The 17,382-nt window shown below is 45.2% G+C and overlaps 2 protein-coding genes across 5 annotated transcripts in view; one reads left to right on the forward strand and one right to left on the reverse strand.

Moving 5' to 3' along the window:
- Positions 1-5,689, forward strand: part of RAB24 (RAB24, member RAS oncogene family) — an 80,006-nt gene extending 74,317 nt beyond the window's left edge. For all 4 annotated transcript variants that reach the window (XM_069244512.1, XM_069244516.1, XM_069244515.1 and 1 more), the window contains exons 8-9: positions 2,044-2,106; positions 4,217-5,689. In XM_069244512.1, coding sequence (XP_069100613.1) covers positions 2,044-2,106; positions 4,217-4,281 — 128 coding nt within the window. In that variant the 3' untranslated portion in view covers positions 4,282-5,689. The remainder of the gene's footprint in view (positions 1-2,043; positions 2,107-4,216) is intronic.
- Positions 1-17,382, reverse strand: part of PRELID1 (PRELI domain containing 1) — a 232,218-nt gene that overhangs the window by 126,358 nt on the left and 88,478 nt on the right. The gene's annotated exons all lie outside the window — the stretch shown is intronic.

Genomic DNA, 17,382 nt, shown 5'->3' on the forward strand with positions numbered 1-17,382 from the left:
GGACCCTTCAAATATCCTTGGCATTAACATCACCCACAAACCAAAAACTGAATGAGAACTAAACATCACTCTTGCTTTGACACAAATCCAGGTGGACCTGGTCTCCTGGGCCATCCTACCTTTGAACCTCTCAGAACGGATAGCTTCATACAAGATGCTAATTCTCCCCAGGTTCTTGAAATTACAGCAGAATTATTAATTTGCACTCACATCCTCCTCCTTCCCGGACTTACAGTCCTGTCGACAAGGTTTTGCTGGATAGATAAGGCACACAGAGGCTCCTATGTTAAAGTACAGTGCCCCAGTAAGAAAAAGGCCTTGGGGCCCCAGATATCTGCCTCTACTATTGGGCAGCGCTCATTGTACCCCTAGTCTAGAGCAATGGGGTATCCATAATTTCCACTACGGGGATCACACTCCCACTGCACTACCCCAGATATCCAGTATCCCCTTTATATGCTGGCGGGCTGCACTAGCACACATTAAATATCGGGGGAAGCTGCCATAGCAAACCTCCCTATGGGAAAGGACATGGCTGAGACAAGTGACCCGGTTGGAGGGCTTTAAAAGTTGGGACAGAGTAGGGATCTCGACATTGGGCGACTTATGTGACACAGATCACGTAGTCTCCTTTGATATCCTTAAAACCAAATATAGCCTTCACAATTCCTTAAATAGCTGCATGTTCGACATTTCCTTGAGTCCCATAAATAGCTGCTTACAGAGGTCCCGGAATGTAGTGCATTAGAGATTAAACTAACAATGGGCCCATTATGCCGTTGTGGGATCTCCTGACTATACAAGTGCTTCCTACTCGATGCCCCAGACCCTCTCCCACATCTTAAAGTAAGCTGGATATCAGACTTTGGGGAACTGGATGAAGATGATGACATTAAATCAAAAATGTATCTTTATGAAAATCGGTTAACTATCTGCTGACTAAGCATTTATTAGCAAACCCTTCCATTAGACGTTATTACACTAATAACTGTAACTCTAGATGACCAATATCTACAATTATAACCATACATAATCCTGTTACCAGTGCCTTTTTTCATAATAGAAATGCATGCTTCTCCTGATTCTTGCTTATCTAGCCCTTCAATCTCAGCTAAAATTATTTTCACATTTTATGCATCCTGCACGGTGGCAAGAATTGACCCCCTTGTCATGTGCTTGCCACCCTTTAGCAGCATAAATATGGATACATTCTTTGAGTGTCTGTGCAGCTTATAGAGGCGACAGCCGTCTCCTTTTTAGTACTGCGCAAAATCTCATCCCAGTCATGTATTACAAAGCTGTAAGGCAATCTCGATCTGTCATCTGGGCCAGTTATTGTTAGTTGGTCTGACTTCTCATGCAAGGTACTCCGATAATGTTACTCTGTTGGATTTTCTTAGTTGGTATTTTGTCTGGAATTTCCTACGAAGATTCCCTCAGGGATGTTTCTTTTATTGATAACATTTACCCTTGAAACTATGGTTACAGGCCATACCTTGAGTCCTCCACCAAAGCATCTGCACAGCTAGCTCCGTGGTAGGCAGCTCAGTCTCTGTACCAACAACACAGCTAGACGTATCTACAGTTGACCTTCTTGAGACAAAATGTTGTTAGCCAAAAACTAAACTTGCTCAGAAGCATACTGTTTACATTAATGAACACAATTCTCTGGATTTACAATTGAAGAGGGACCAGTCTGCAGTTATTTTTAGAAGCCATCAGTCCCTGGTTATGACTGTTTAGATTTGCATTGGAGGTACCGCTTTCAGTAAACTAGCAGGCCTCGATAAATATCAGTCTGGAATATTCTATCAAAATGTCTTTGGTATAGTCTTTGGTGCCAACATGATACTGTGGGCAGGGGAGAAGCATCTGTTGGACAAACTGAATGAATGGTTGCTGAGATTGCAATGTAGTTGATAACTGTATTTAGTGCTGTACCTCTGTCTATAATAACGTACATGTCGCCAGTGCAAATATTGCTGATAGATTGGGGGGCAGAGTATGCGCTGCCTCACTGACTCCTGCGTTTTGTTGTTTCAGATGAACTCTTTCAGAAGATAGCTGAAGATTATGTGAATTTTACTTCTTTCCAAGTGATACCAGGTGAGAATCAAATAGTTCCTGTCAACTATTGCGTGTGAACTGCATGTGTGTTTCTAACCAGGCAGCATTCCACTAACTGTGTCACTACGATAGACGTTTCTTCTGTTAAAGCATCCGTCTCTCAACTACTTAGTGCTGAGCTCTAGACTCAAAGAACACAGCCTGTGAGGTCACGCTAAGTCACTGAACATATAAAAAAAAAAAAAACATTTAGCTTTCCATCTTTCCCTGCCGGACCCTGCATTGGCAACATTATAGAACTACCGTCCTGCAGGGTTCTTTCACTCCACTTTCAAACACTGCTTTTATTGGGTCGTCAAACCCTTCAACCAGAAAAGACCCAGAGACTGAATGGGAAATTGTTCACCCCTATGACCAAGATACCTATTCTACTGATGATGAGTGAATGGGCTTCTTAACATACAGTGAGACTTAAAGCCATTTCAGGGCACCCTAGTTTCAGATTCGGGAAAAGATTTTTTGCGAAATCGCAATGGTTGTTTATTTTTCTCCAGAGTGATACTGAATTGAAGAAGACATTGCACTAAATCTTGTTCTGATTTGATACCTAACTGCTGAACACTCTTTCAACAGGAGCTGTATCAGCAGATTATAAAAGATGAAGGGGTATGCCTTTTATGGAAAGAATGTACAAAGATATTGAAATATCTTTTTGAAAACCAGTGAGAGTGGTTTCTAGGACATTTAGATGGAGTTGAGAGTTTAAACACTCAGCTTTTTTTGTATATCTTATCACAAGATTGAAATTTATTAGTAGGCGACCTCTACAAGGAGGGAGAATTATTAACATATGGAGACCTGATGACCCAATATGGAGTCCCAGCAGGGATGTTCCTCACACATAGAGCAATCATAACACTAATACAAAAACATTGGAGGCAGGGTGCCAGGGAGCCCTCCCACCCCCCCCACCCCCCCCAACATGCCGGATGCCACAGCATATGCACAATCGGTGGAGATAAGAAAGTGATATCAACACTCTATAAATCACTACAAAAAGACACACTACATCCCCTAGTTAGACTAAAGACCCAATGGCAAGAGGACATCCAGGAAAACATAGACGACTCACAATGTGAGAAAATCATAGCACATATCTACAAAGTCTCCCGAAACGCCCGACTCAAACTGATCAATCTGTACATATTCCACAGAGCATATGTAAGCCCCGCAAAGGTAGCCTCTATCTATCTAAATGCAAGCAGTAACTGTCCCCGCTGCGCGACACCAGAAGCTGACCTAATCCACATGGTATGGACGTGCAGCACAGTGATATTGGGAGGAGATATTAAATACCATCACAGCAACATCAAATAGGAGACTCCCGCCCACCCCAACAGCGATAATACTAGGGTGTTTCCCCAGACCACATCAGAAAAAAATTACGAATAAATTCATAGACTTAGCGCTGATACTAGCCAAACGAGAGATCACAATGCACTGGAAAGACCCTAGAGGCCCACAGATACTAAGATGGAAAGAGGCCCTAGTTAAATGGGCTGAAGCAGAAGGAGAGACACTGCACTAAGAGGTGGCGAGGGGGGTGGGGAGTGTGGAGGGAGCCCAGGGATGGAATGACCTGCTCGATCGCTTAAAAAATCCACAAGAAGATCTTGAGGATCGAAGTTTATCATCGGGATCAGATACCACAGAGGATTAATCATAAAAACACAAGCATATACCATTTATGTCAAAATAGCCTTGATGAGACTATGGGGGGCAGCGGCCAAAGGAGAAGCAGTACAAAGAAAAGACATTGCAGGCGGGAACACAGCTTAACAAAAGACCGGAGCAGGCACGAAGGGGGGGGGTTGGGCGAGGGGAAAATTGGGGCAAGTTATGTACTTTTCTTTTGTTAGTAAGAAAATCAATAAACATATTTAAAAAAAAAAAATAATGAAATTTAGTATGTATTCAGAAATTCCCAGCAAACGTGTTTGTTTCTAGTGCACTTACTGATTCCTGATGCTAGACATGCATGATACATCATCAACCAAAAATAAAAGATTGTATGGCCTGTTAATAACTCTACAAACTCTAGGTCAAAATGTAACCTTTCCTGACCAACAGCTCTGTCCATTGTTTTCAGGGACCGGCAATGTGAACCTGAGGGAGACGAAGGATTCCTATGTTAATTCCTGCTGCCACCACTAAGGAAATGTGAGCATACTGTGCTTTCACGAGGGCTGGAAGGAAAAGCTGTGGCACAACCAGCATGCCTGCCTCACAAGAGACCGCTTCCATTTCCTTTGTTGTATTTCAGGTGGAGAACACATCCTGTAGACTTTGCCTGCCAAGCACTGATTTTATTTGCAGTGCCTTGAACTAGCAGACAAGGAACTTGGCTGGAGACTTGTACTGTACTGTACTGCACACTGCACTTCCCAGCCGCTTGGCTTCTTGAGGTATTGGCCTTGCTTGGTGTTCAGCAGGGAAGACTGAAGCTTCCTGGTGTAGTGCCCTGCAATGTTGTGCTGAGAAAGAACACTTTTTTTGGAAGATGCCTGTGGCACTTTCGCAATGTGGATTTTTATTGTGCTCCAGGACATAGTCCATCACAATTTCTCCACTCCAAGAAAACTTTTTGTGACTGTGAAACAATGAAGTGCACGTTATTTCAAATGGAAGGAAATAATCAGATGAAAGTATTAAAGGAAAAGATCTAAAGAGGTTTTAACCTATCATTATTTGAATTATGATGTGCTTCTTTCTTTACAGGGGGAAGTTTGTGGCCTTGTTTTTAACACTGTTATTGTTGCCTGCTCTGTGCCTCGCTTCCTCTCTGTATTTATTGCTCAGCTACCCGAGCAGTTGCCAGTGTTTTAAGCTTTTGTTCTTGTATAGCAAACAAGTTATGTTACCCAATTCATTGAGCAGAGGCAAAGGTGGATGTACATGATCATCACATTATATGAGGGTGGATAAAAACCTTGCTGTTGTGGACAGTGTGCTCTAAGTCCACCAGCATATACAGCATCTCTGCCTCTGAGCACAGCATGCAGCTGGTGTGGGCCGGCTTGGATGACATACACAATAGCTCTCTATGAGCAATCAGTTTTCATTCATGATTTCTCAAAATGGACTACCTTCAGGAATTAAATAAAACAAGAAAAGGTGTATTATGGTTTGTGGTGTGCTGCTAATACATTTGTGTTTCAAGTATAGCAACTCACATCCTTGCATTTTATTTTGCAAGTCATGAGCCAGAACATTTAATTAGAATAAATCTGTTAAACCCATATACAAATGTGTAAAATATATCGTTGATCCATCAGGTGGTATATTGCATTATGTTTTTTGCAACAAAGGTGGCAATATTAAATAATATGGCTTAATGTTTTAGAACTTTATGAATCTTAACAGCTAGCCCGACGTTCCTGCATAGGAACATAATATGTGGGGTGCCATTTTGTTGTTTAATTATAACATGGCTGAATAATGTTTCTGTCTACCTTCCACACTTTTCAGCGGTCACAGATCTGCCGCTCTCAAGGATAACTAACTGTTCTTGATTTTTAATCTTGGAAAAGCGGGCAATAAAAAACCCTAATCCTTATCTGTATTATATGGCCGGTAGATGTTTTGCTTCACAATGGTTGCAGTAAATACAATTAATTTGTGTGCAATAGAGTAATTCAAGTTAGAGAAGCAAGAAGCATTTCATGCCTTAATTTGTGTGTGGCAGTGTACACATAAAGATGGATACAGTGTAATATGCTATTTATTACAATTGGATTCTGTAGCCGTCTGTAGGGGCTTTTTCCAAAGGCCATGCACAGCATGATGGGGTTAGACACAGGTTGCCCAAGGGAGTTGGGCATAAGCACAACTTAAAAAAAAAAAATACCAAAAGACCACAGAAGTTCACTGAAGAAAACAAAGGTTAAAGTAACATTATAGTTAGGTGTGAAATGAGATGAGCTAAGGTTTATAAAAAAACAAAAAAAACTCTGAAGTTCAACAGTATAGTTTAGAGATCTAACTATAACTCTCACCTCTATCATGCACTGCTTGTGGCCTCACATATATCAATGATTACATTAATTGACATCACTGATTAAATCTCAACGTACATACTTGAGGACATCGCTGATTGAATCACTGACATCAGATCCATAAACCCTTACAGCATTACAAAAAAGTTGTTAGTAAACAGCCTATAGATATATATAGCATAGAATAGGTGTGTATATACATGTTGGTGCATAGAATTGAAATAGCATAATCCCTGGAGGCAGGTGGGGCTTTGCATGGTGAAAGTTATATGGTGCACTGCTTAACGACCTGTAAAGTTTTGGATGCAAATAGTACTACATTAAACAAAGTCAAAGGTGTGTACACCTGATGAGGATTGCAGGGATATGTTTCAAAGCAGGTTGTGGGTTAAAACCAAAGTGTGTTGCAAACATCTGTGAGAAAAGCCAAAGCTTCACAATAGATAATCCAACAGTGAATGCCTGAATATGTGACCTTGTTAAATAATGGGTATACTGTTCTATAGGTAGATTCTATGTAAAGTGGACGTTAATAAGTTATGGATGTTTTTTTTCCCTAATCTTCATGGAAGATTTTGAGGTATTGTACATTGTTGAATAGTGTAGGGGAGAGCCATGTGCACACGGTTTAGACTCACCCTGTGGCTGTAAGAATGTCTGTTTGTATGTCATTGTGCTCTCCTCAGGAATGTGTGTGGTGTATTTCACCAAACTGCAGAGTATTGTTCATAGGGCCTGGCTGAAGGTGTCTTACCGGGAAAAGTGCATACATGCTAGCCTTTTGAGTTAAAATTAGTGACCATGTGACGTCTTTCAAAGTGGGTGATCCAGTTATGGGGGACAAAAAGCTTTTTATTTTTTTTTATTTTATTTTTTTGGAGCGTGTTCAAGGTTTAAAAAATGGATGATTTCGTTAAAATCTGTAGAAGCATTTTGTTTGATTGATGGATTATGTGGTGAGACCTCACCATGTAGTAATGTTATAATCTTTATCCGGTGCAGTTAGGTTTCTTTAATAAAGCCCCTACCTCAGTCCTTCTGGGTAGCTGTGGCACATAGCAGTCCGTCTCTATCAAAGGAATGATTGTAAAGCATTTAGAATTGCCAAAACAGTTAATAAGTAAGAAACACAACCCAATAAAAGTCTGACACCAATTTAGAAATATGGACTGCATTTTTATCTTCAAAATAGACACCAAAATGACATTAAATGTATAGAGGGAGAAACAGAGAATGATTTTTCAAAGTTAAATAATTATTTTCGTAAAGATGCAAGAAATAATTGTAATCGGTTCAGCTGGGCTTGGCCAACTAGCTAGTGGACTACTTCTCTTAATTTAAATGGGCCTCAAAGGATTGGAAGCCAGTCACATGGATTACTATGTGCCAGGGGGACAGTTATCTGTCACTTCCAGTCATCTTAGGGTCGTCAGTGTCTTTTTCTCTTTTAATGTGGTCCAGCCAAAAAGTGGTCCTTATGCTTAGGATGCAGAAAGCTGAGGATGTTGAGATGCAGAAGATGGTGAAGCTATAGAAGAGATGCAGTGAGTTTTCCGGGGGACACTCTGGCATGCATGAACTTTAGGGGTCCTCTCCAGCCTCAGGGCTCTATCCCCCACGATGCATTCAGGGAGTCCAGTCGCCACTGGTCAACTGGTCTACCGGTTACAGCCAGTCCAGCAGTTGCTTACAGGTAAGCAATTCTTTTGTTACTGTGCACCAGGGTCCACTTTGGCTATGGGTCCCAGAGGATTGGGGACACCTCTGGATGCTCAGAGCTTGGTTATCCAGCAGGCTCTTCTACATCCAGTAGCACACAGGTGTTCCCATGCAGCTGGACTCTCGTGCAAGGTTCCTTAGCTTTTGAGGGTTCCTGAAGCTTAACAAGAGGCTATCCAACTATCCCTTGCAGCCACTTCTTCCTTCCTGGCACAAGTGGAACTATTTTCCACAAGTGGGCACAGCATGCACAATCCTTTTTCCGGGTGGGTCCCTCTGGTGCAGCATCTGTTTACTGGCTCCATGGAGCATCAGGGGAGCCCTCCTTCTGTCTTTTTTTCCCCATCCATTAATGATGTTAGGACTGTGGGTCTGGGTGGCACTTTTATGCCATCTTCTAGTTTGTGGTGGGGAGGAGTCAGTAGCCAATGGGGCAAGTGAGGGCAATAGTCACAAGGCAATCCTTCCCACTTTACATCACTTCCTGAGGATTTGACCACCAAACAATCCCAGTGTATCCCCCTCTACCTGAATCCCAGATGGCACCAGCCTTCTTCCACTTTGAGGTGACTTGGGCATACCCCTAGGGTGTACCCAGCATAATGAGCCACTTGAAAACCAATTCTGCAACAAGTTTTTCCCTCTGGAGGCGATGCCAGCCTGTCCGCCTGCACATGGAAGAGGGTGTGATCAAAATTTACTTAATTGAGGTCGTAGCCTCTTTAAGCAGGGCCATCTGTGGTCACTCCTGTTAGCCATCCTGTTGAAGAACATCACACCTGGGAGTGCTTCACACTTCCCAGAAGGGAGCAGCATGTTGTGTCAGGTGACAACTGTTGCACATAGACAGGGAAGGCTATTGGAGGTTTGGCGATCAAAGTGGTCACATTCTAAAGTCCTCTTTCTATTAAAAGTTACCCTAAATCCGATCTCCGCAATAAGTTGGGTTTAATGTAATGATAGTTTGATACCTTGGATTAATTTATTTCGTGGTCCAAAACTGAAGTTAGCATTTAGCACAGTGGCTAGTGAAGCGTTCTACTAGCCAATGGGACCTCTGGCCTTCCTACAGCAAAAATAGCATTTTTGTGTTTTCACTCTCAGGGCATGTTGAACAAAAAAAAAACATGCTCTTCTTATTAATTTTAAGCACGTTGCCAGGTGGGATACCAAGGCACTGCACAGAGGTAGCTCATTGATATTAAAAAGGATTGGCATGGCATTTTTTTTTCAACCATGTCAAGTTGGTAGCTTTAAAGCTGCCTCACTAGGCTGCAGTGGCAAGCCTAGTCACCCTTTCACCTTATCTCTGCAGTGGTGGCACAATTAAGTGCTGTAGTCCACAAGTGATATTTCATTTAATAACGCTGGGTACATCCTATACCATATACTAGGACTTGTAGGTGAGTTAAATAAGCCAATCAGGTATTAGCCAACGGTACACATACTTTGGGAGTCAAAGCACTTGCACTGGGGCATGGATAGCAGTGCCCAGCGCATTACAGTTGAAAAAACAACAGCATCAGTCCAAAATGTTGGAGTAGGGGTATAATACAAAAGGAGGTCCTATCCTACAGATGAATACTAGTAAAAAGAGGGTAACAGCTATCAAATGATGATGAGTTGACAGATATGCTATATGTCCGGCATGTGGACAAAGGTAATGTCTGTTATTCTTTGATTGGTGCTACAAAATTGGGAATAGGTGTAACTTGTTGAATTTCTTCAAGTTCACAAAGCCTACAGGACACGTCACAATGATGGCATGATGTCATCAGTGATGTCATTTGAGATATAATCAGTCATGTCATTCAAAATGGCATGAGTGATGAAAGATGTGAGGAACTAAGCAAAGTACTGCATGAGGGGGTGAAGTTATATTTCATTTAGTAAACTATGTCTGACGATTTTTAATGGTGTTTTTAAACATTTGTTCCTGTCGCATTTCAACACCTAACTATTATGTCATTTTAATCTATTTTTTCAGTGTGTATGTATGTGTGTGTGTGTATATATATATATATATATATATATATATATATATATATATATATATATATGTTCGATGGCATGTGTAGCTGCAGATACACACGCTGTGCATATCCCGCCATCTAGTGTTGGGCTCGGAGTGTTACAAGTTGTTTTTCTTCTAAGAAGTCTTTTTGAGTCACGAGATCGAGGGACTCCTCCCCTTTCGGCTCCATTGCGCATGGGCGTCGACTCCATCTTAGATTGTTTTCTTTCCGCCATCGGGTTCGGGCGTGTTCCTCTTCGCTCCGTGTTTCGGTTCGGAAAGTTAGTTAAATCGCGGAAAATTAGACGGTATTGTTTGCGTTCGGTATCGGGTTAGTTATAGCAAATCGACACCGAATAAAAGAAGAGCTCCGGTAGCCCTTCGGGGCTTCTATCCCCCGGCGGGGCCTGGTCGGCCCGACCGCGTGCGTCTTCAAGGCTCATGGAACGGACCCCATTCCGCTTCTGCCCCAAATGCCACAATAAGTATCCTTACACAGATCAGCATTTGGCCTGTAATTTGTGTTTGTCCCCCGAACACAAAGAGGATACTTGCGAGGCCTGTCTGGCATTTCGGTCGAAGAAGACGCTTCGGGACCCAAGAGCTCGAAGGCTTCAAATGGCATCGACGCCGTCAGGACACAACGACGTCGAAGAAGAGGAGACTTTCTCCATTGCCGACAGCAGCCGGCGAAAACCGTGAGTAAACCTGCCCCGGCCAAAACTCACGCCAAAATCATGAAGGCCCAGGGGACGCCACCGCCGGCAGGCCATGGCTTAACCCGTAAACTCGGTGACCAACCATAGGCACCGAAAAAGGGCACACACGTGTCGAAGACATCCGACTCCGGTCGAAATACCGGCACAGAGTATACTCGCCACCGAGATACTGCCTCCAACCAAACTCGACACTGAGATACCGGCTCCGAGCAAAGTCGGCACCGAGAGATCGGCACCCCGAAACCAAAAAAGGTGGCTTCGGAGCCAAAAAAGACTGTGGAAAAAGTTTTGGTGCCGAAACACCCTGCATCGGAGCCGAAACAAAGTTCTTATTCCGAAGAACAAGGCCTTTCAGCACAACTACAAGGCCATAAATTTGGACAAGAATTAGAGATGGGGGAGCCAGACTATACACAAAGAAGGCTCCATATTCAAAAAGAAACAGGGAAAATAAGAACTCTTCCGCCTATTAAAATGAAAAGGAAACTTGCTTTCCAAGACACAGAGAAACCGCCAAAAGCAAAGGTGGCGAAAGAAAAAACTCCACCACGTTTTTCGCCACAACCATCGCCACAGCACTCACCGCAATTATCACCAATTGCAAAACCCCCTATGATGCAATCTCCAACGCACACAGGGATGACCCAGGATGTCCCAGATGCATGGGATCTATATGATGCACCAGTATCTGACAATAGCCCAGACTGCTACCCGGTAAGACCGTCACCACCTGAAGACAGTACTGCTTACATGCAGGTGGTGTCCAGAGCAGCTCCTTTTCACAATGTAGCACTGCACGCTGAACCTATTGAGGATTACTTTTTATTTAATACTTTGTCGTCAACACACAGCCAGCACCAGAGTCTGCCGATGTTACCAGGGATGTTAAAACACACCAAACAAGTGTTTCAAGACCCCGTCAAATGCAGAGCCATTACACCTAGGGTGGAAAAAAAGTACAAGCCTCCGCCTACGGACCCTGTGTACAGCACGCAACAACTAACACCTGACTCAGTGGTAGTAGGCGCAGCACGCAAAAGGGCAAACTCACAGACTTCTGGGGATGCACCACCACCCGACAAAGAAAGTCGAAAGTTTGATGCAGCGGGGAAAAGAGTTGCAGCACAGGCAGCCAATCAATGGCGCATTGCCAATTCACAGGCTTTATTGGCAAGATATGACAGGGCTCACTGGGATGAAATGCAGCATTTTATTGAACATCTTCCCAAGGAGTTTCAAAAGCGTGCACAGCAAGTGGTGGAAGAGGGCCAAAGTATCTCCAACAACCAGATACGATCGGCAATGGACGCAGCAGACACAGCCGCCAGGACTGTGAATACAGCGGTCACAATTCGGAGACACGCATGGCTCCGCACCTCTGGATTTAAGCCAGAGATCCAACAGGCTGTGCTTAATATGCCTTTTAATGGACAACAGTTGTTTGGGCCGGAGGTGGATACAGCTATAGAGAAGCTAAAGAAGGACACTGACACGGCCAAAGCCATGGGCGCGCTCTACTCTCCACAAAGCAGGGGCACCTTTAGAAAGCCACACTTTAGAGCGGGGTTTCGAGCCCAAAGCACAGAACCCTCAACCTCACAAGCCAGACCCACATACCAGGGCAAGTATCAAAGAGGAGGCTTTCGGGGACAATATAGAGGTGGACAATTCCCTAAAACCAGAGGGAAATTCCAAAGCCCAAAGGCCCCACAAACTAAACAGTGACTTCAATGTCACAAATCCCCAACATATAACACCAGTGGGGGGGGGGGAAGACTCACAGATTATTACAAAAATTGGGAAGAAATAACTACAGACTTGTGGGTCCTAGCCATTATTCAACATGGTAATTGCATAGAATTCCTACAATTACCACCAAATGTCCCTCCAAGAACACACAACATGTCAAAACAGCACTTAGATCTATTACAAATAGAAGTCCAAGCGTTGTTACAAAAAGAGGCAATAGAACTCGTACCCAATCATCAGAAAGGAACATGTGTTTATTCCCTGTATTTTCTAATACCCAAAAAGGACAAAATTCTGAGACCCATCTTAGATCTCAGAACACTAAATCTTTACATCAAATCAGATCACTTTCACATGGTAACACTTCAAGACGTGATCCCCTTGCTCAAACAACAAAACTACATGTCAACATTAGATCTAAAGGATGCGTACTTCCATATACCCATACATCCTTCACACAGGAAATACTTGAGGTTTGTAATCCAAGGAGTACATTACCAATTCAAAGTGTTACCATTCGGGATAACAACAGCACCAAGGGTATTTACAAAATGCCTTGCAGTAGTAGCGGCACATATCAGAAGACAGCACATACACGTATTCCTGTTTCTAGACGATTGGTTAATAAAAACCAACACTCAGAAACAGTGTCTTCAACACACAAAATACGTCATAGAAACCCTTCACAAATTAGGGTTCTCAATAAACTACCTAAAATCACACTTACAACCGTGTCAAATACAACAATACTTAGGAGCAACAATCAACACCAAAAAAGGGATTGCCACTCCAAGTCCACAAAGGGTACAATCATTCCAAAATGTAATACAAAGCATGCACCCAAACCAACAATATCAAGTTAAATTAGTGATGAAACTTCTAGGCATGATGTCTTCATGCATAGCCATTGTCCCAAACGCAAGATTACACATGCAGCCCTTACAACAGTGCTTAGCAACACAATGGACACAAGCACAGGGTCAACTTCAGTATCTAGTGTTGATAGCCCGCCAAACACACACCTCGCTTCAATGGTGGAATCCTATCAATTTAAACCAAGGGCGGCCCTTTCAAGACCCAATGCCTCAATACGTGATCACAACAGATGTTTCCATGGTAGGGTGGGAAGCACACCTCAACCAACACAGCATCCAGGAACAATGGGACACTCAGCAAAAACAACTTCATATAAATCAACTAGAACTACTAGCAGTGTTTCTAGCATTAAAAGCATTTCAACCACTAATAGCCCACAAACACATTCTTGTCAAAACAGACAACATGACAACAATGTATTTATTACCTGAACAAACAGGGAGGCACACACTCAACACAGTTGTGTCTCTTAGCACAGAAGATTTGGCATTGGGCGATTCACAATCACATTCGCCTAATAGCGCAATACATACCAGGTATTCAAAACCAGTTAGCCGACAATCTCAGTCGAGATCACCAACCGATCCACGAATGGGAAATTCATCCCCAGATACTACAACCTACTTCCAAAACTGGGGAACACCGCAAATAGACCTATTCGCAACAAAAGAAAACGCAAAATGCCAAAACTTCGCATCCAGGTACCCACAGCATCACTCCAAGGGCAATGCGTTATGGATGAGTTGGCCAGGGATATTTGCTTACGCTTTTCCCCCTCTCCCACTCCTTCCGTATCTAGTAAACAAATTGAGTCAAAACAAACTCAAACTAATATTAATAGCACCAACTTGGGCACGACAACCTTGGTACACAACACTACTAGACCTGTCAGTAGTGCCTCATATCAAACTACCAAACAGACCAGATCTGTTAACTCAACACAAACAACAGATCAGACATCCGAATCCAGCATCGCTCAATCTAGCAATCTGGCTCCTGAAGTCTTAGAATTTAGACTTCTGATGGATACAACTACCTGTGGATTCCTCACCTCATGAATACTCCCATGGCGCCAGCATTCTACGGAAATCTTCTTACTAGTCTCTGCACGTCGACGAGGACGTCACTGTCTCGCACGCGACGCCGTCTGACGTCATACAGGCAATAAGAGGTCCTCGACGACGTGCGGACGTCAGTTCCCTTTTTTCCGTGCATTCGAAACGGTTATCTTCGAGGGAGCAACTGTTACTCTTGCGGTTACAGTGTATATCTTGCTGCGTACTCTTTCTCTGTGGAAATAATGTCGCAGAGAAAGTCTGGATTTAAGCCTTGTCGTGAGTGTGGAGGCAAGATGTCGGTGACGGATCCTCATTCCGATTGCCTTTGGTGTTTGAGCTCCGACCACGACGTCTCGACTTGTGATTCGTGTCAGCACATGAATCCGAAGGCCATTAAAGAACGCGAGGCGAAGCTGTTTATGGCCAAGGCAAAGGAGAAGCATCACAAGAAAAAGTCTTCTCCAAGACATCGGCGTCATCGAGACTCCCGGCGCCGTAGAGAATCTCGGCGTCATTCAAGGGAGGCTCGTTCCAGGTCTCCGGATCGGCGCCGGAGGACATGGGAGGTCAGCCCCACGGTGACGCCGCATCCTTCGACGCCGTTGCTCTCTCCGACGTCTCCAACTTCGCCTGGACAGGCGTCGGTGATTGAGGTATTGGAGCCTCAGGTGTTTTCTCCGGCGCAGACGCCGAGGCCGGCGTCGGGGTCGCCTCCGAGTCAGGCACCCCAGTATCCGGCTTTTCCCACCCCTGGAGCCGATAGTTCCGCATTCTTGAATGCGATGTATGCCATCTTCCAACAGATGGCTCCAGGGGGTGCTCCGGCTGGGCCTTTGGCCTTTTCTTTGGGTGATCCTGCGCCTCTTCGGCCGGCACCCTTTATGCCCTTTCTCCCGTTTGGGAACGTGGGCTCGGCGCCAGTGTCGGCGCCGGTGGCCGCTCCGATGGCTTCGGAGGGATTGGCCCCAGGGATTTCCATCCCGTCGACGTCGAGATTTCGGCCTGTGACTCCGGTGGGTCCATCCGTTTCATCTGCTCTTCAGTCGGCGCCGAAGTTACCTGTGGCGCCGGATGCGGCGTCGGTGGCTTCGGAAGATCGGCGCCGATCTCCGACTTCGGCGGAGGTGTTGTCGACTCCGCGGATTGAGCAACGACTGCATTCAAGGAGGCGTGCTCTCCGGGTACTAGAGGAGCAGGAGTACCAACGAGCCCTAGAGGAAGGAGAGCTAGAGGACTCGGGTGATGGGCTGCGTGGACTGGAGTCGGCCAGTGGGCTGGACACTTCCCCTGAGTGGGACCTTTCGTCCCCGGGGGAATATACCGAGGAAGCTGCTTCCTTTCATACAGTGGTACGGAAGGCAGCTAGTTTTTTGGACCTGCCTTTGCCGGTGGTGGAGGCGAAACAAAACCTTTTGACAGAGGTGTTGCATCCGGCCTCAGCCGCGGCGGAGCCTCTATTACCTTTTAATGACGCTCTGCTGGATCCGGTTTTAGAGGTGTGGAAGAAGCCAGCATCTTCCCCAGCAGTTCACAGAGCCGTGGCCAGGAGGTATCGGACGGCTCCAACTGATCCTGGTTTCCTATCTAGGCACCCTACGCCGGAGAGCTTGGTTGTGCAGGCCTCCTGTTCGTCCAAATCAGCGCCTGGTTCTTTCCCGACGGTGCCTGGGGACAGAGACTCAAAAAAGCTAGAGGCGCAGTCGAAGAAGATTTTTTCGTCCTGCAGTCTGGCGTTAAAAGCCACTAATGCGACCTGTATTCTGGGGAGGTATATTCATGCTCTGATGGATGACATCTCCTCTTCGTTTACAGAGCTTCCCCAGGGTCTTTTGGATCTTGTCTCTGATGCCCAGGCTGCTGCGACCCAAATTATCCAGACGGGACTGGATACCACCGACTCGGTAGCCAGAGTAATGGGCACAACTGTGGTGGAAAGGAGACAGGCCTGGCTACGTAACTCGGGCTTTTCGGCAGATGTACAGTCCACATTGTTGGATCTCCCGTTTGATGGGGACAAACTGTTTGGGGCTAAGGCTGATTCGGCCTTGGAACGTTTTAAGGAGAGCAGGGCCACGGCTAAGTCGTTGGGACTCCAAGCTCCTTCTTCCACGGCCTCTTCCAGATTCTTCAGGAGGTTTCGTGGATTTGGGCGTGGCTCTTCCTCCTCTTCCTTTCGGGGAAGATATCAGCAACCTGCCTCTTCCCACCCCTATAGATCTTTTAGGGGGAGGGGTAGGGTCCGCACCAGGGGAGCCTCTCAGCAGCACTCTGCCTCTTCCTCATCCTCTGGCGGGGTGCAGCAGGGGAAGCAGCCTTAGGCTTCCACCATTTCCCACTCACTCCTCTCCTGTAGGGGGAAGATTACAGCATTTTCTCACCAAATGGGAGACTGTTACGTCGGACACTTGGGTTCTCAGTGTTGTGGGAAAAGGCTACACCCTTCCCTTTCGGGAGTTTCCGCCCCTCATCCCGCCCCGCCCTTCGTATTGTTCACAAGAACACCTCCTGTTGCTAGAACAGGAGGTGGAAGTCCTCCTTTTAAAGGGCGCGGTGGAGTTGGTCCCGGAGCAGGAAAGGGGTCAAGGAGTTTACTCAAGGTATTTCCTGATTCCCAAGAAGGATGGTCGTTTGAGACCAATTCTGGACCTGAGGATCTTGAATTGGTTCCTCAAGCAGGAAAAGTTCAAGATGCTGACCCTAGCACAGGTGCTTTTGGCGTTGAACATGGAAGACTGGATGGTGTCTGTCGACTTGCAGGATGCTTACTTTCATATCCCGATACTCAAGTCACACAGGAAGTATCTCCGGTTTGTGGTGGGATCGCAACACTACCAGTTTGCGGTCCTTCCGTTTGGTCTTACTTCAGCACCTCGAGTCTTCACGAAGGTGATGTCGGTGGTTGCGGCAGAGCTCAGAAGGAAGGGGATAGCAGTATTCCCTTACTTGGACGATTGGTTGATCAAAGCCAAGTCCCCGGAGCTTGTGTTGCGTCATCTGCAGTCAACAACCCAGTTGTTGTTCGACCTGGGCTTTTCGGTGAACGAGCCCAAATCTCACCTGGAGCCCTCTCAGCGCCTCCTGTTCATAGGGGCAGTACTGGATACGACATTGGGTCGGGCCTTTCC

The sequence above is a fragment of the Pleurodeles waltl genome, chromosome 7, assembly GCF_031143425.1.
Source record: "Pleurodeles waltl isolate 20211129_DDA chromosome 7, aPleWal1.hap1.20221129, whole genome shotgun sequence".
In the NCBI taxonomy this organism is placed as follows: Eukaryota; Metazoa; Chordata; class Amphibia; order Caudata; family Salamandridae; genus Pleurodeles; species Pleurodeles waltl.